General features: G+C 37.3%; 1 protein-coding gene across 16 annotated transcripts in view; it reads right to left on the minus strand.

Moving 5' to 3' along the window:
- Positions 1-20,094, minus strand: part of LOC117341986 (muscleblind-like protein 3) — a 178,784-nt gene that overhangs the window by 102,869 nt on the left and 55,821 nt on the right. For 14 of the 16 annotated variants that reach the window (XR_004535727.1, XR_004535726.1, XM_033903913.1 and 11 more), the window contains one exon: positions 1,555-2,247. Coding sequence is in view for 14 of the 16 variants with exons in the window: in XM_033903913.1 (XP_033759804.1) it covers positions 1,555-1,746 (192 nt within the window). In the remaining 2 variants the exon portion in view is untranslated. Of the gene's footprint in view, positions 1-1,554; positions 2,248-4,230; positions 4,315-16,409; positions 16,740-20,094 lie in introns of those variants that run through there. The other 2 variants (XM_033903903.1, XM_033903906.1) reach the window with 2 other exon arrangements.

Raw genomic sequence — 20,094 nt, forward strand, 5'->3', positions numbered from 1 at the left:
TAAATGGAAGGGGAACACTTAAAAGGAAATAAATATATTGAACGGGAACGGTTAAAACGGAAATAAATAAACGGAACGGGAACACTTAAAACGGAAATAAATAAACGGAAGGGGAACACTTAAAATGGAAATAAATATATTGAACGGGAACGGTTAAAACGGAAATAAATAAACGGAAGGGGAACACTTAAAACGGAAATAAATAAACGGAAGGGGAACACTTAAAAGGAAATAAATATATTGAACGGGAACGGTTAAAACGGAAATAAATAAACGGAAGGGGAACAGTTAAAACGGAAATAAATATATTGCAGAAGAACGGTTAAATTGGAAATAAATCTATTGAAAGGGAACGGTTAAAATGGAAATAAATCTATTGAAAGGGAACGGTTAAAATGGAAATAAATCTATTGCAGGGGATCGGTTAAAACAGAAATAAATCTATTGAAGGGGATCGGTTAAAACGGAAATACATCTATTGAAGGGGATCGGTTAAAACGGAAATAAATCCATTGCAGGGGATCGGTTAAAACGGAAATAAATCTATTGAAGGGGATCGGTTAAAACGGAAATAAATCCATTGAAGGGGATCGGTTAAAACGGAAATAAATCCATTGAAGGGGATCGGTTAAAACGGAAATAAATCCATTGAAGGGGATCGGTTAAAACGGAAATAAATCCATTGCAGGGGATCGGTTAAAACGGAAATAAATCTATTGAAGGGGATCGGTTAAAACGGAAATAAATCCATTGAAGGGGATCGGTTAAAACGGAAATAAATCCATTGAAGGGGATCGGTTAAAACGGAAATAAATCCATTGAAGGGGATCGGTTAAAACGGAAATAAATCCATTGCAGGGGATCGGTTAAAACGGAAATAAATCTATTGAAGGGGATCGGTTAAAACGGAAATAAATCCATTGAAGGGGATCGGTTAAAACGGAAATAAATCCATTGAAGGGGATCGGTTAAAACGGAAATAAATCCATTGAAGGGGATCGGTTAAAACGGAAATAAATCCATTGAAGGGGATCGGTTAAAACGGAAATAAATCCATTGCAGGGGATCGGTTAAAACGGAAATAAATCTATTGAAGGGGATCGGTTAAAACGGAAATAAATCCATTGAAGGGGATCGGTTAAAACGGAAATAAATCTATTGAAGGGGATCGGTTAAAACGGAAATAAATCCATTGAAGGGGATCGGTTAAAATGGAAATAAATCCATTGAAGGGGATCGGTTAAAACGGAAATAAATCTATTGAAGGGGATCGGTTAAAACGGAAATAAATCTATTGAAGGGGATCGGTTAAAATGGAAATACATCTATTAAAGGGGAACAGTTAAAATGGAAATACATCTATTAAAGGGGAACAGTTTAAATGGAAATACATCTATTAAAGGGGAACAGTTAAAATGGAAATACATCTATTAAAGGGGAATGGTTAAAATAAAAATAAATCTAGTGAAGGGGAACTGTTAAAATGGAAATAAATCTAGGATACAAAGACACAACTAAAAAATGACAAAAATAATAGAAAGAAAATTGTCCTACCTTTATAGAATCGAAGCAAGCCGTCACACGACCATTTTGGACTTCAACATGGGGCGGAGGGTGTGCAAATTTGCACTCATTTTCTGTTCGCGAACATTTGTTGCGCTGATATTCCCGGCAGACTTCAAGTGTAAGCCACCTCGAGTCCTTCACAGCAGATGACAGATTCAGCATCGTATTCACCATGGCCATAACAAAATCAACTAATACATAGAAACGCCGAGAATTCCCCGGAAAAAAGATGCTCCGTAAATATGAAAGACGTTGGTTGTATTTTGTTTGTTACAAATATTACAAAGTCTTTTTTTAAATATTTCGTAAAAAATATTATCACGAAAAATTCACAAATATTTCTTCTTGTACTTTCTCATCAATATAATTAACAAGAATACTTAATATTAAATGAATACAAATATAAACAATTATAACTATATATTAAATGTCTCACACAAATGCGTATGTATAAATACGCTAGTCTCTGGCTACGATAACAAAACAACTTCCCCGGAAGTGAATAATTCCAGGAAAGGTAACACGAACTTTAAAAAATCCAAGAATCAATGGAATTAATATGTAGACACTTGGAGATGTACAAATGCCGGGAAATATAGGAGGCTCCGATGTTTAAATATCGTGAACGAAGCAAGATGGCGATGTATGGTGTAGTTCTATCTCCCACAGTTTCAGGAAAACCTGCAATGACAGAAAGAGACAAGATTTTGAGAAAACATGCAATAATAATTAAACATTTAAATTTTTTTTTCAAACTGTAATACAAATAGATACCAAATAGATTGTAATGTAACTTAAGACATTGTATTAAGAAATCTTATTTCTTTGTTAAGTAATCTATTTCACTGCAAGGATTATATATCTTAATAGATACAAGAAATAAATGGTTCGAGGATATCTTACAAAATAATTGAGCTTAGTTTTAAGAGAAACAGATATTGTCATTCAAACTGTCCATCATTCTAATAACAAGATTGGTGTTGGAATTAAATATTTCCAAATTATAAATCACAAAAATTACCTGTAAATTTCCCACATGTTAACAGGGAAAACCAAAAAGGGAACTTTTCTTTCAAACATGAAAGTGTAATTATTGAACATCGCAAACCAGAAATATGAGTTTTTAACCAAACAAAGGCTCTCTTTACATTTGATAATTACTTCTCTGATACAAGAGTTCCAACTCAACATCTTGTTTGGTGTACAGCAGTTAAATATCTTATTATTTCAAAATTGTTCGTACTTTAGCATCAAAAAGCACTTGTGATTATATCAGAGCTAATTTTTGTTTGAATTAAATTTAAATAGAATAAAGACCAAATCAGCTATATGAATACCATACATTTTTTTTGTTTTTATTATCCATATATTGAATATAGAAATGATCTAAACATCCATACACTCCATATCTTTTTATCAACATTAATCTATGGTAAATCTTAACAGAAAACATCTATCTTATTTTTCCCATGTTTGTAAACTTTACTTGGATACAGACCGAGAAAAATGGTGGCTTCTCATTGTTTATCAATATCTTACAAAAAAATCAAATCCAAATATATATATATATATATATCAATTCACGTCTATTTCTTGTCTTTGACTTTCACAACAAGTTCCATGTTTTTTTTTTTTTCTCTATACAAACTTGATATGTTTCTCTAAGCATTTACAGTTCTCGTAAACTGTTTGTCACTCTCAGCATTTACAGTTCTCGTAAACTGTTTGTCAATGTCCCTAACACTTTTAGGCATTCCTATCAGCTGATGAAACCTCTCTCCAAAACAGTTGTAAGAACTCTCATCCATGGTAAAAGAAAGTCTAACATCTCTTTCCGACACACAAAAGATTGTTTTATTAGTGGGATGGCGTTGTGAATACAACATTTAATGTAATAAAGCATGTTTGGAGTGAAGTTTCTCCCAGACGATCTGCCAGAGGAACAGCTTCCTAGAACAACTCGGCTCTCAATCCAATCAAGATTTTAGTGGAGTGTGTGTCGTACCCAGTGGGGAGAAAAGGCAAAATCATTTACAAAAACATGAGCACCTTTCCTGGGACTCCCTGTAACACCGTGCCTAGAGGGTTGAGTTGATCCCCACATCTGATAAGATTAGGATTCCTCGGGTTAATTTCTCCCCATAGTGTGAACAGGCAATCTTATTTTCTAAGTACAAACTGACATAACACAGTCCCGACACTCGGAGCAGTAATTCTTCCTCAATTATTGACTAAACTTTCCCCTATACCGATACTGTCTCCTGTTTTTGTTGAAATTCCTAGAACCTATATATGTATAGGGATATGTAGATCGATCTCCCCATATCATTATTAATAAAAAGAAATTCCGAAAAATTGGAGGGATGCAATATTATGTAATTTCTTTCAATAATTGTAGATGATGGTGATAAACAAACTATTTATATACAACATACTCAAATCCTCACCTTACATCGTGCAGAAAAGCTTGTTCACAAAATACATAGAAATCCAGAGTGAAAATTGATACTAAAAATTTAACAAAAATTCACCTCCAGCACATTTGAGGAGCAGCCTCTGGAGAGATTGGTGTGTGATCCTAGCACTACCATATATCCTGTATTACCATAGGACATACAATCCTTCCACTAATGCCTACGCTCAACACTTCACAATTAAACTTACTTCATGGCAGCGCAAGCATTGCATGTGTTGGCTGGGCAGGAGCATATGCATAATGGCCACAGGAGAAAGGTACCGTCACCACCAATAGTAGAAAGGTTTTTTTTTCTTGCATACTTATATTGCTCTACAGCCTTCCAGGATGGAAATGAGATGGGGGGAGGGATGGGGGGAGGGATGGGGGCAGGCAAAGGAATTTCTGATACTTGGCCTCCTACTGGCATAGTTTCGGCAATAAGCAGCCTGTTTTTGTCATTTCTACTCCCCTCACTAGCAAGCATTTATCAGATAAGAAGTGAAACCGACCCCCAGCCTTCCTTTTCATCTGTCAAGTTCCTGCAGTAAAACAGTGGAAATATAAGCAGTGCTTGATTGAGTAAGACAGTGCTAGAGACACAGGCCTTTCTTAGCTTACACTCTATGCCACAAACATTCATATCCACATACCCTTCACCCCCATAATTTTAATGAGATAAGCAAATGTTTGCAAGAAGCATATAGGTAGTAGGGAGTTGGGAGGGGACAACAGGGAGGGGGAGGGGGGGGGGGGGGGGGAGTATGTAGCTGCGAGGGTGCCCCACCCACCTACTTTCCCCAGGGTGAAGGTTAGTAGAAAGAGGGCTGAGGAGGCGAAAGTAGGAAGTATTTTTTTTTTGACAAAGTCAGGATGAGCAAGTCGAAGTCACTGTCTGTATCCAAGTCAGGTTGAGAAAATCCGTAGTCACTTTCTGTACCTAAGTCAGGATGAGGGAATCAAAGTCACTTTCTGTACCTCAGTCAGGGTGAAGAAATCATCATCACTCCCTGAACCCAGACTGTGTAGACCTATAAGTGCTATAAGTTCAGTCACCAACTATAGACAGGTTATACACCTGTGTTACACAACCCAGTAGTATATAACAATGAATGTCAGTATTACCATGCTCATTATAATGAATGTCAATGTATTTAAATTACTGTTTCAAAGATTATTTCAAATTATATTTATTTTGATGCCTCCACTGGAGATTGAACGAGAGCCCTTACACTCCTCCACAGCTGAGTCCGGTACGAGTCAATATCACTACTGGGGTGACATTCCCAGGCTCATTATAATGTCAATACAGTCAAACCTGCCTTAGTGACCACCTGCCTTAGTGACCACCTGCCTTAAGTGATTCCCTCTTATATGTGACACTGTTTTCCCCTCCCAATGTTATTAATACTATTAATACTATACTAGTTACCAGAACCTGAGTTAAGAGACCATCTGTCATATGTGACCTTTTTGTTGCCTCCCTTAGATATATGTATAATATTTCATTTATCCAAAATAAAGGAAAAAATTACAAAATTGTCAATGTCTATACAATCATTTAGATTATCATTTGTAGTTGAAAATCATATGTTGGTCGAGAGAAGTCAATCCAAACCATACAATCACCTATATCATAAGAGGTATAAAATTTCACGGGGCTAATACTTCTCAGTTATCTTAGACAGATCTAGTTCACAGATCACTAAACCAAGTCTTGTACACTTTTCACATTAAACACTTTTAAACACTTTGTTTGTGTACATAAATATTTGCGCTATATTAAATGACTGCGATTATAGCTAAATTAAATTTCCCACAAATATTACCAACTTTACTGTATATACATTTTAAAAACAACAAAATCTCCAAATGTTGTATAACTGATCTCATTTCAAGAAAGTTTAGCATGAAAAGGGTCAAATTACATGTTGTCTATTTCAAATACTTAAAACAAGGATCTTTTAACGTCTGATTTTTATATAAAATAATCTATAGTTTTGAAACTTTCACTTACTAGGTTGAACGAGCAATATATTACGTAATCCCAGTTTATAACTTTTTCAAATTAAGCAGTTCCATTCCAAGTTATCTCCCTTGAAAGTAATCTTCAACTTTGATTTGGAGAGCAAATATAGATGTGTGCGGTGGTGATTAGTCTGGAGTCCCTCGGCTACTACACCATAACACTGACACAACACAATCAATCATTCTACGACACAAAAAGTACAAATCAAATTTTCAGAACATTTCCCTGTCAATCTTGTAACCAACTGAGAAAACATCCTGCTCGTTGCTTAAATAAAGACTCCTAAGATTGATAAGAAAATGGAAGACGGCATAAACAAGCCGATCAACCTACGTGGTTATTTGATGTGCATACACACATTACCTGTACAATATTAAAACGACAGGTACAAAAAGGCAAAGCAATGCTCATTCATTTACAGCAAAATGATTTGCACCGCCCTACTAAGTCAAACAAATCAGTAAGGTACAAAGCATTGAACGTGATCTTACATAATGTAGAGAACGGGTTTTATAGATCCTGTAGAACTTAAGTATCATAGCCCACTGTAAGATTATAAACCTGTACACACGATTAACAGTCTATCTGCACATTCTGCTCAAATTCAGAGATTGTTCTCACTTTCCTGGAGCCCTTTAAAGGTGAGACAGACAGTACATGTGCCCAGCGGGAGACACACAGACAAGACGTGACTCACGCGACCCCGAGTGAGTACTAAGGAGGTAGGACAATGAACAGAGATGACAATCCTGTGAAAAAACCATGGAAACATTTCATTTGCATAATCCTGTAGAAAACCTGATCCAAACAGACCAGTTTGTTTAATCATCTCTAATGCAATGATGTAACTTTTAATGGACAGACTAGCAGTAAATAGTGTCTGATTAGACAACACAAAAAATTACTGAATGCAGTCAAAAAATGAAAATGTCTTCGGCCCTTGTGCTGCATTTGGTTCAGGGAATAATTATAGTCGTGCATGCCAATCAAATCCCTCAAGATGAATTTTCAATTTCAGAATTTGAATATGTGCCCGCATGCATCATGAATTTTCAAAATTTGAATGTAACTTGTATAATGGGGCATATCAGATCAGTTGGCATGTATTTTAGAACCGAAGTTTTTACATTTTACATACCATTTCGATTTACATAGACAATAATTGCTGTCTGGTGAAAATTTTAAATGACTACAGAAATTTTCTTTATTGTCCCGACAATGAATATTTTGATTTTATAAATAACTGAAATATGATTAAAATGTTGAAGTTTGAAAACTATTATACAGCCTAATATCAGCACAGTTATATATAAATGTCAATGCAAACAAATTTCAACATGACATTTTAAGACAACACCCATATAAAAAAATTAAAGGTGGCCCCCATTATATAATTTTGGGTCTACATTCCCACAGTGTTTAGTGTGGCCCCTACCACTGCCTGGTTGTCGAGGAAGGGATAACATCTGGTTAGAAAGTTTGACATATCCACTCCCACGAATGTGTTGTATATCAACCTGCAGTTTCTGTCCCTAACAGTCACTTAAAACCACATATCTTTGTAAAAGTCTGGTGAAATTTTCTTTTCAAGTGAAAAACACTTTGATTGAATATGTTAGAACTGCTTTTCCACTTCATGCAAGGATTTATACTTTAAAATAATGTTCAGACATACAAGCTAAAAATTGTTTAAAAACTAGCATTAAGTTTAAAATACATGGATGTGACTATTGTCTCCCTATGATTAACTTTCAACTCTCCTGTACCCACTAACTTGCGTTTGTGGCATGAAAAAGGCCAGAGGGTTAAACACCCCACCAAAGTCTTCGATCAGTTTGTGATGCCCAAAAAACACCCTTCGCCTAACACTCGATCAATTTGTATCCTTTTGGCAGGCAATCTTAGTCACTTATTTTCTTGAAAGCTTTCTTGCTTACAAAGTTTAAAACCCTGAGATAAGCCCGTCAAAACATATTCATTAGGATAAACCATTTATCAAGAGAAAGCCCTGCAAATGGCTGCATGTTGCTATGCTTCACAGAAAATATAGATCTTTTGTGGTAGCTGTACATAAAATGAACAGCTGATGCAGGCTGTAAGCCCACTCTCTAATATCTGTAATCACTTTCAAAGTGGATCTAAAGACTTCCTTAGCGACATGATCTCCGCCATTGTATGCCGTGGATTAGATATTCCTGACCACAGAGGGTAGTGCGGGACAGACTTCTCCTGGTACAAAGACATTACCAACTTCACGACACAATCAGGCTACTCATGAGCAAACATGGGCAGTGATGACAGGGTATTCACACGTACACACGAGAAGTGATGACAGGGTATTCACACGTACACACGAGAAGTGATGACAGGGTATTCACACGTACACATGAGAAGTGATGACTGGGTATTCACATGGACACACGACAAGTGATGACAGGGTATTCACACGTACACACGACAAGTGATGACAGGGTATTCACAGGTACACACGAGAAGTGATGACAGGGTATTCACAGGTACACACGAAAAGTGATGACAGGGTATTCACAGGTACACACGAAGTATGACAGGGTATTCACAGGTACACACGAGAAGTGATGACAGGGTATTCACAGGTACACACGAGAAGTGATGACAGGGTATTCACACGTACACATGAGAAGTGATGACAGGGTATTCACACGTACACACGAGAAGTGATGACAGGGTATTCACACGTACACAGTGATGACAGGGTATTCACACGTACACACAGAGAAGTGATGACAGGGTATTCACACGTACACACAAGAAGTGATGACAGGGTATTCACACGTACACACGAGAAGTGATGACAGGGTATTCACACGTACACACGAGAAGTGATGACAGGGTATTTACACACAGAAAGTGATGACAAGTCACTATTTCAGGGCAACATTTAGGTGCAGTGTCTAGAAACTTCTAAAGGAGAGCAGGGGGAAAGGGGAAAAGGGAGGATTGAAATAAGGAACACAGATAAAGATAGAAGGTAGTAGAGACAATGGTGCAGAGATAGAAAGAGAGGAGAAATATGGAACGAGGGAGAGGAATAGAGATAAAGGACAGGTACAGAGATAGGGAATTTGTGTAGGTGATAGAGATACAGGTGATAGGCTTGAGAGAGGGAGTTGATCAACGGATAAATAGAAATGAATGACAGAGAGGCAGAAACATAGATTGAACATATAGAGAAATGAGGAAGGAGAAAGTGAGAATATAAAGGACCGAAAGATGAAGAGACATACGATGATATATAGACAGATTGATGAGATAAAGAATGGAATACTTTAATGATAATCTTGTTGAGTTAAAACCAAACCATGCATGGTTTATATCTTACTATGTATTGGTTGAATATGACATGACAGGTGCATAGTTTATAGACAGGGGAGTGATGGATGTACTTTCCAGTCACTGCCTCCACAAAGATCTCCTAATGTGATACCCCGAGAAGATTTCATGTCAAATGTTCTGTTTCCCCTCGAAAGCATTTCTTATTAAGTTGGTCCTTCACAGCTTTACATTTCAGAGCTCTGTGAAATGCTAGAAGGACTTTGGGCCAATCAGTCTCTAAAAACAGAAAACTTCAGTTAACTGCCAAAGATTATAGTCTTATATTGGTATTTACTAAAATAGGTAAAAACTAGCATCCCATTGCTCTTCTTAGTATTTCCCATATATATATATCTTAATGTCTGGTGGATAGAGGGAATTTCTCACAGTGGAAATTCCTTCATGTGAGATCAAACACATAATCTATTATAAAATTCATATGTGTGGGAAATGAAGACTAATATCAAGTTGCTCTTGGTGGTGTGGTGGAGGTATCCTCCAGGGATAGAATTTTAGGGAGAGGACAACCAATCTCTGGGACAAACTTTAGACAGGTAAACTTTACTGGTTGTGACTGGTGGAGTTCAGGGGTTGGAGAAAAAAAATCCCGTAGTTGGGGACAGAAGTGATGTCTATGGAAGGATCCAGTTAACTCCATGTAGGAAGTGAGCTCTGGCAGACAAGCTACTAAAGTGGGAAAATTAAGTCGAAAGATACTTGTATCCTTGTCGGTGTATTTCATTTCCCATCCATACTGTTGGACCTCATCCATACATGTTCACTTTCTTTACCGCCAGACTGGGCCCACACAAGCGTAGCCAAGTTTTATTGTATAAATGCAAATTCAAACTGCTTTACATTTGCAGTAGTGGTCTTGCTATTTTGCATGTCTGGTGATCAGAGGTGATAAAACTGTTTCTCTTCGAAACACTGCATGTCTCCTGTAGCACCCTGGGGAGCTGCTAACTAGCTATAACTACCTGGCTCCCTTGGGATTACCACAGTAGTGTTGGGCCTACTACCCTAAAGTACAGAACTACACAGCTCCCTGGGGACCCTCACAGCAGTACCTGCCCCTATCTTTAGGTACTACACTACAAAGCTCCCTGGGGACCCTTACCTGCCCCAAACTTTAGGTACAACTCTACACAGCTCCCTGGGGACCCTCACAGCAGTAACTGCCCCTAACTTTAGGTACTACACTACACAGCTCCCTGGGGACCCTCACAGCAGTACCTGTCCCTAACTTTAGGTACTACACTACATAGCTCCCTGGGGACCCTCACAGCAGTACCTGTCCCTAACTTTAGGTACAACACTACACAGCACCCTAGGGTCCCTCACAGCAGTACCTGTCCCTAACTTTAGGTACAACACTACACAGCACCCTAGGGTCCCTCACAGCAGTACCTGTCCCTAACTTTAGGTGCAACACTACACAGCACCCTAGGGTCCCTCACAGCAGTACCTGCCCCTAACTTTAGGTACAACACTACACAGCACCCTAGGGTCCCTCACAGCAGTACCTGCCCCAAACTTTAGGTACTACACTACACAGCTCCCTGGGGACCCCCACAGCAGTACCTGCCCCTAACTTTAGGTACAACACTACACAACTCCCTGGGGACCCTCACAGCAGTACCTGTCCCCTAACTTTAGGTACAACACTACACAGCACCCTAGGGGACCCTCACAGCAGTACCTGCCCCTAACTTTAGGTACAACACTACACAGCACCCTAGGGTCCCTCACAGCAGTACCGACACTTAAACATTTGGTTGTGATAATGGTGAGAGTCCTATTTCTTTGGAGAAAAACCACATTCTATTTTGTCTGGAAAAGACAAATCCAATATCACATATTTTTGTCTGACAAATTCTGTTCTAGCATCTTGAGGACAAAATCTAAGAAGTCCAACTTTGGAAGACAAATCTTACTTAGGAGACAAATCTTACTTAGGAGACAAATCTTACTTAGGAGACAAATCTTACTTAGGAGACAAATCATACTTAGGAGACAAATCTTACAAATTTAGCCCTATTCTATTTGGTAGACAAATTAAAGGTTTTTTTTTTACTGTGCGGTAGACAAATCCAATTCCACTTTGACTTGGCAGACAAATTCAGTTCAATTTATATGTCAGACAACTCAATACTGAGTCCTATTTTGTCACGCAGACAAATCCAGTTCTACTCCTCTACTTGGCACTTAACAAGCCATCACAATACCTCGATACCTCGTGGGTCAGATGCCTCACCAACTTTTCCACATAAAACGTAATTTTCATTAATGTAATAGTGTGGCTAGACTACCATCCTTCAACCGCTTTCTGCATTAGGGGTGGCCTTAGCAATTAAACACTTTTTATTTCGCTGTAAAATTTCACCAAATACCACCATCATGTGTATTGTCTAGTGAAGCAGACTGATCCACCTTTCTGATAACTACCAATACCAGGTTATCAAAAAACACAGCTCCCCTGAAACTCCCATTAAATACTGGTGTTTTTCGCAACATGCAAACCTTATGATGTTGAGCAGATCTGCCGACAATATCCTGAACAATTATAGGCCTGAGTATGTGTCATAACACATGTTGGCTTGTTCGTATTCCTGGTAGCATCACTCTGACAAACCAGATATTAAAGACTGGTATTCTGGTCACCCAATATCTACCCGTATACAGTTTACACTCCACCCAGAAACATGATATGGAAATTCAATATTCAATCTCATTTGTGAGAGTAAAACTTATTTCACATTCAAATATGATCTGAAAATTAAAGTTTTTAGAGTATTTTTAGAGTAAATAAAATCAGATTGAACTTCATCATTTACACCAATTTAATATTATCAGAAAATAAAGATGCAATCTAGCTTTTTGAATGAAAATTCCAACTGAAAAATATGTAACCTATTATTTTCTGTGAGTGATAAGAAGCAATATTTTACAAATGAAGATAATCTGCCAATTAATATATAATCTATTTTCAGCAAGTAAAATAGGAGCAAGATTTCACCAATATACAGAATCTGATAATCTATGCACAGAGGAATATTTGATGAGAAGAAACAAATTGTCATAATAAGGTAAAATGCAGTCGTTTCTATTCTAGATCATTAACCCTGCATGGTGATATTCATCGAAGAACCAGTTTTTTTAAACTCCTAGCTAAAATGAATAGAAAAGCCTTTTATACAAGACCATAATACTTCAATGGAAAACTTTCTGCTACTAATCAATGGGGTTTTCACATTTTATGACAGGAAATCGTAAAAGTTCTATCAATAATTCAACAGCCATGGAATTCTTTCAAATTAATTCAAACCGTATTCTCATGTGTTGATGTGATCTCCTAGCCAAGTCACTAGATGTGTCGGCACACGGCACAAACGCAAAAACAATACGATATTAATTACAATAAAACACAATAGTACGACCTTCAATGATAACTGTCTGAAATAATTACTGAAAATTAGACGGAATCCATGCATGATTGATACACTTTGCCACATGGCTGGATGGCAGACATTTTAGAATTACAGGTTGCAATTTGTAAATGATGCACTTTTAACCATAATATATCCCAACACTTCTCTAAGGGATATATTGTCTCAGGAATTCCAATTCCTATTTCTGTTATCAATATTGATACACTCGTCATCACCATATTCCGAACAAAAATATATCAGTCTTCAATAATTTTGAATAAATTTTTCAGCTTTCATCATTCTTTCATAAATCCACTTCTATGCTATAGACATCTTACTAGAGAGTAAACCAAATGATATGCATACTTAATAGAGGAGAAAAATATATCGACAAAGACTGGTCAGACACTTACTTGGTTAAAACATATATGTCAGTATGTAATTAATGGGTTTGTTCACATAACAGACTCTTTGTAAACTAGGTTAAGATATGCCCAGACATCAACAACAGATAGACATAATACCTGTGATTGGATTTCTAAAGGTTCCCACTAAAGGTAAAACAAAATTCAAATCAAATGTAAATGTTTAAACTGAATGCAATGAATAGCAATGGTGTAAACGTCTTAAATAGAACTACAGGTAACGAGGACTACAGGTAAGGAGTACTACACTTTAGAGTGAAGCTGTGGTAACCTACAGGTGGAGGAGCTAACGCTACGTCACAGCCTCGTCAGGTGAGGACGCCTCAGGTGTACCTACACTGATTACCATCAACATTTTACATAATATATTCCATCTGTTCTAGTGTATGACACCTACTTTACATGTTAATGTTCCAAAGGTATAATAACCCATCTAATGTAAAGATAGGACTTTTTATCTTTATAAACGTACGGCTTCTAATATCTTTTATACCATGGCTACAATAACTAATAACTTTACATATTAATTATGTAATATCTATATTACAGATTTTACAACAAGTAACACTTACATTACATTAATATCACGTAGATATGACTAATTTTTATATTACATTTATGTATGGACAATCAACTAGTATTTGTGTTTCATATAGTTACCATGATCTAATTATATTACATAGTTATGGTAATCAATATATATTACATAGTTACAATTAACTAATATTAATTTTACATAGCAACGATAATTAAAATTTGAATAACATTGTTATAATAACTTTAAATATTTATATTACATAATTTATGATCAAATCTATATTACATAATCATGATAATTGATATTTATATTACATAGTTACGATTAACTAATATTTATATTACCATAATCATTTATGACTAAAATTTACATTTCACAGATACAATAACAGCTGATATATAATAATACATTTTAAGATAAGATGATTAATAACATAAAGGTGTGACCCGTTAATTTTTTATCATACAGGTTCACAACCTTCTAATCAGACCATAAATAAAATAGAACTTCTAATATTATTGAACTTTTCCGGACTGTCTATCAGACGAGATCTGTGCAATGAGGTGTTCAATATTGCAAGTTTCCTGACGACATAAGCAATGGGTCTGTGTTTGTCGTAAGTGCAGACGTTCACAAGTGACAATGGAATAAATGCACTTCTACAGACCGTACTAAGTGGGCAGACAATAGGTAATCATCTGTTTCACTTTACTAATGGCTGACTTCATCATAATCCAATAGAAGCTTGATTCCATCAGCGGGCCGTGTCCATGTTCACCACAGTATATATCGCCGGCCTCTACATCTCGCAAGCTCTTAGCTTTTAACACGAGTCAATTGTTGTCGTTTAGATTGCATGCATTATTTATTGACAAACATTAGTTAATATTTATTCACTCGCTAGAAAACTTGTTGAGTAATGTTAACAGTGACCTCGTCTATCGCCTCTAAAGATGTATACCACAATCAGATAACTGGCTAACCGATGAACATTACGAGTAAATAAATATCAACATTCCATATCTATTTTACTTTTAAAAGATCTGTGTTATCCTAAATACATCCGACAATAAACGTACATTCTACTGAATACATATCTCTTCCTGTCCTTAAGCTACTGTCTGACCAAATTTCCAACAGTTAGAACCTCGATCTCGATCCAAAAATCATGTGGCCTGGGTTTCTCGAATGTTCTTTACAGAAAATTGGAGCCCATTTCAATGATCTCTCTATCATAACTTATTAAAGGCTTACTTATTCAGAGAAATTAATTTAGTGTCAAAATTTCAATTTCATTGACATTTCACTAATTTCAGTCTCAAACCTACCTGTCTTGGGCGTATTTAAAATATTTTGGCTTAAAGAGCGCTCGCATCCTCAACATCATCATCTGTAACCTTTTACGTCCTCAAATATTGTTATCCTAAACTTTCAACATCCTTCAACATTCTCAATCTTACCTCCCAAGTCTCCTCTCTCCTCAAATCCCAACATCCCCAAACTCCCACATCCTCATCCTCAAACTCCAACATCTTCATACTCAAATCCCCACATCTCCATCCTCATCTCGAAACTCCCACATATCCATCCTCATTCTCAAATCCCCACATCCTCATCCTCAAATCCCCACATCCTCAAATCCCCACATCCTCATCCTCAAATCCCAACATCATCAAACTCCCACATCTTCATCCTCATCCTCAAATCCCCACATCCTCATCCTCGAATCCCAACATCCTCAAACTCCCACATCCTCATCCTCAAATTTCCACATCCTCATCCTCAAACTCCTGCATTCCTGATCAATCTCAAATTCCCACAACCTTTACATTGTCAACCTCAAACTCCCACATCCTCATCTTCAACCTCAAACTCCCACATCCTCATGGAAATGTCCTCATCTTCAACCTCAAACATTTCTATCATATCTCTAACTTGCTAAGAATCTCAGTTCTCAAAACATCTGTTTCTACGTCATGAAACACCCTTTAGTATTTTATTTCTCCGAATGTTTTAAAATCTTTCTTAATTTAAACAATTGTGCCATCTTTCATATAAGATTCCATACAGTTTTTGAATTTATCAATAATCTACCTATGATATAAGATTCCTTACCTTATAAGCCTGTGAGGTGTCAGTCCACAGACTGAACTGCTTGGCTGATATGTGTGCTGTTTGGCAGACCACGACAGTCAAACCATCATAAAAAAATCATTATCAATAATGTGTTGCTCGTTTCTTTAAAGCTTATATAGGAAGATATTTTCATAGTATATTCGGTGGGTTTTCCTGCAATGATATCACTGCTGTACAGTGTATATATATAAATATATTGATAAGCATGCTTGCCTGGCCGGATTAATTTTCTGTCATTGATTTTTGGTAGCATAGATAGAAACACCATAAAATGACACTACGCTCTAGGAAAAACTAATTAGCTGTGGTTCTAGTATCAGTCGACTTGATAGTGAGTGTTGTCATGTCGCCATTGTATGGTACACGGACAAAGCCCCCCTAACCTTGCCATCGTCACTTACTCCTGTAACACCTGCACTAACGAACACTGATAGGCAAGATGAACAGGTAAAAATAATCAAATCTGTGTGCTCACCTTTACATTTTGCGTAGAGTGTTGATAAAGCCTGTAGGACACTAGTCTCCCCGAATAACAGTGTGTCATTATTAACAAGCCTCAATGAATAAAAACTGTTCAAAATCTCTTTAGGTTTCAGTGTGTCCAGCACCTATATATAACACGACTGCCACCACGAGGGTCAGACTGTATACAGAGACACAGGGAAACACATGTAGTCTGGTCTGCTCCTCACCGACACACTGAGCCCACGGCCTGCTATACACCGCCACAGCCACGACTTACTCAACCATGCGGTGGTGGTGGTAGCTGTGTCGTTTGTATTCTCAACAAAAAAGTCCCAAGATTCTAATTTCAATATGGCTTCCCCCACTGTTAGTGTGTGTGTGCGGTCACACATGTGTGATACTGTCTGTGTGTCTGTCAAACCTGGCCCCAGCTCACCCCGAGAGACTCCTAGGGCTACCATACAGTTATCTGTACAACTTGTAATCACCAACTTTCAATTTACATACACTGCCAGTATAACATATGGATTACACCACTACTGGGAAAGGGACAGGTATATTTGGATTGATATCAAATAATATTTGGTATTTAATATTTCTATCACCTCGACATGTATTCACCCCTGGCTATAATCACTGTCTAAAGGAAATGGTCATATTTATAGACAAGTGGGCTTTATAGACAGGTTGAAATCAAAGAAAACTGATTCAGGATCTTATCTAACATATGGTCTCTAAGGCAGGTTTGACTGTAGTTATAGACAGGTGGTCTCTAAGGCAGGTTTGACTGTAGTTATAGACAGGTGGTCTCTAAGGCAGGTTTGACTATAGTTATAGACAGGTGGTCTCTAAAAACAGGTTTGACTGTAGTTATAGACAGGTGGTCTCTAAGACAGGTTTGACTAGGTTTGACTGTAGTTATAGACAGGTGGTCTCTAAGGCAGGTTTGACTGTAGTTATAGACAGGTGATCTCTATGCAAGGTTTGACTGTAGTTATAGACAGGTGGTCTCTAAGGCAGGTTTGACTGTAGTTATAGACAGGTGGTCTCTAAGGCAGGTTTGACTGTAGTTATGGACAGGTGGTCTCTAAGGCAGGTTTGACTGTAGTTATAGACAGGTGGGCTTTATAGACAGGTTGAAATCAAAGAAAACTGATTCAGGATCTTGTCTAACATATGGTTTGTAAGGCTGATTCCACTGTAGTTATAGACAGGTGGTATCTAAGGCAGGTTTGACTCTAGGTTTGACTTTTGCAGACTAGTTGTCCTTTAGACAGCTTTGACTAGCTATAGACAGGTGGAAGGTACAGAAAGCTTTTCTCTAAAGCAGTTGGACTGTACTTTAACATCAAATTCTAAAATGAATATATAGATTTTCCATTTAGTTTTGCGTTTACTCCATTTAAGCCTAGGTTAAGAGATCATTAATACCATACTATTCTTTAATAAGATATACAAAGAAAACCTTATTAGAGATTTATCACAATCTTCTAATCTATTTTAAAAGTTAATTGATTTCAAGCAGGTTTGAATTAAATTTATCATGTATCTTTCTATATCATTATTTCAAATTTCTTTACACAACATGTTGAACTTTGATTGGTTAAGTAAATAGACCTCCTATAGAATTACCTGGAAACCAGATGAATCACTCGACTTTAACTCACTTTTTGTGATCAAGAATATTTAAATTTAAATTTCTAAAGATATAGTACCTTTTGAAATTCAAATTAGATGAAAATGAACAGAATATAACAGAGAAAAAAGTGACCCTGACTTTTAAATGTACGATCGAGGGAACCAGATATGTAAATTATTTTTAATTTTCTGGGAACTGAACTAGATGTACGCAAGGCCAGTGTTATTTTGGATTTCATAATGAAGAGATTTATAGGTTGTTGGTATTGATCGGTCTGTGCTGTTGCTCCGCCCCTTTGTAGCTTCTTGTGGCCCACAGACAGACTTGTATAAATTGAGCAATGTTGTCCTCTAGAGGAAGTGGGAACTTAACTACACTAAAGTCTTATGGCAGAGTATTCCAATAATGAATAAATGTAACTGTAACAACATAATATCTCACCAACATGTCCTAATATACATCCCTTATAGCTATCAGTCTTGTATTAAAGATTAGTACCCAGCCTATACCTCTATACAAAACGCCTGCTATTAATTAAAGGACAACTGTATATAGACCTGTCTACTCAGGGCATGTACTTTAAGGCTGCCTGTATATAAAGGACATCTGTATATAGACCTGTCTACTAAGGGCATGTACGTTAAGGCTGCCTGTTTATAAAGGACATCTGTATATAGACCTGTCTACTAAGGGCATGTACGTTAAGGTTGCCTGTATATAAAGAGTACCTATAGGTTGTCAGGACACTGTACCACATAGAAAATAAAGACCATTAGGGGTTGTATTAATCACACAAGTTATTGTCCAGCTAATACACATAGACCACAAACAAGGACACATGTCCTTAACCAGATCAGACTGACCAGAATCACCAGTGTGTAGCAGTTGGGTCATGCCTGTTCTGATACTTGTTGAGTTTAATTTGGGAGTTGGTAACTGGAGCGTGGGATGAGGGTAGGGGGTTTATATGTAAGATGAGGGAATTAATGAGGGGTGGGGGGATGGTTGATGATACCATGACCAAGCTTAAAGCCCCAACATCCATAAATCTTCATCTTTCTGGAATGTGTCCATCAACAGATGTCAGTTTTGTCTCCTCCCTGACCACTATTACTAGCCACAGTCCTCTAGCTTCTCCAGATGACAAGCATGAGTTTGCTCCCTTTTAGCTTTATGACCTGGCTATATTGTCCCCTGGGGATCACTGAGTTAACATAAAAGGGGTTGTGTGTCAACAGTCTTATCATTTTCAATATCCTGTCCCCAGACCACAGGGAGGGATACCATACACCATCTTCCTCATACAGGAGTAAAACCTCATCTGACCACAGGGAGGGATACTATATGTCACCTTCCTCATACAGGAGTAAAACCTCATCTGACCACAGGGAGGGATACTATACACCACCTTCCTCATACAGGAGTAAAACCTCATCTGACCACAGGGAGGGATACTATACACCATCTATCTCATACAGAAGTAAAACCTCATCTGACCACAGGGAGGGATACTATACGTCACCTTCCTCATACAGGAGTAAAACCTCATCTGACCACAGGGAGGGATACTATACACCACCTTCCTCATACAGGAGTAAAACCTCATCTGACCACAGGGAGGGATACTATACGTCATCTTCCTAATACAGCAGCGTCACCTTACCTAATATAAGAGTAAAACTCACCTGATCACAGGGATTAACACCAGTTATGAACCATTTGAATTTGATAGACTTGCGTTAGTGAGTCAAGCATGATCAGCATAAAATTCTGTGTTAATTTCCTGTGTGTGCTCAACAGAAACAAGGCTTTGAAAGGTTTAGATTTCTACCAAAAAATCTTCTGTTGTCAAGATTTAATGAGTGGGTGTTCAAAAATGACATGTCTGATTCGTTAACTAAAACTAAGTGATAGCAAACAATCTCATACAGGATACAAGAATTTTTTTTACCTGGAGACAGATGACACATTGATAAGTAGTTCTTTGTCAGGGGACAGAAACTACCAAGAAACTTTTAAAACATACTGTGTATATAACCACAGATCTAGAAGTCGC

Source organism: Pecten maximus, chromosome 14, assembly GCF_902652985.1.
Source record: "Pecten maximus chromosome 14, xPecMax1.1, whole genome shotgun sequence".
NCBI classification, from domain to species: domain Eukaryota; kingdom Metazoa; phylum Mollusca; class Bivalvia; order Pectinida; family Pectinidae; genus Pecten; species Pecten maximus.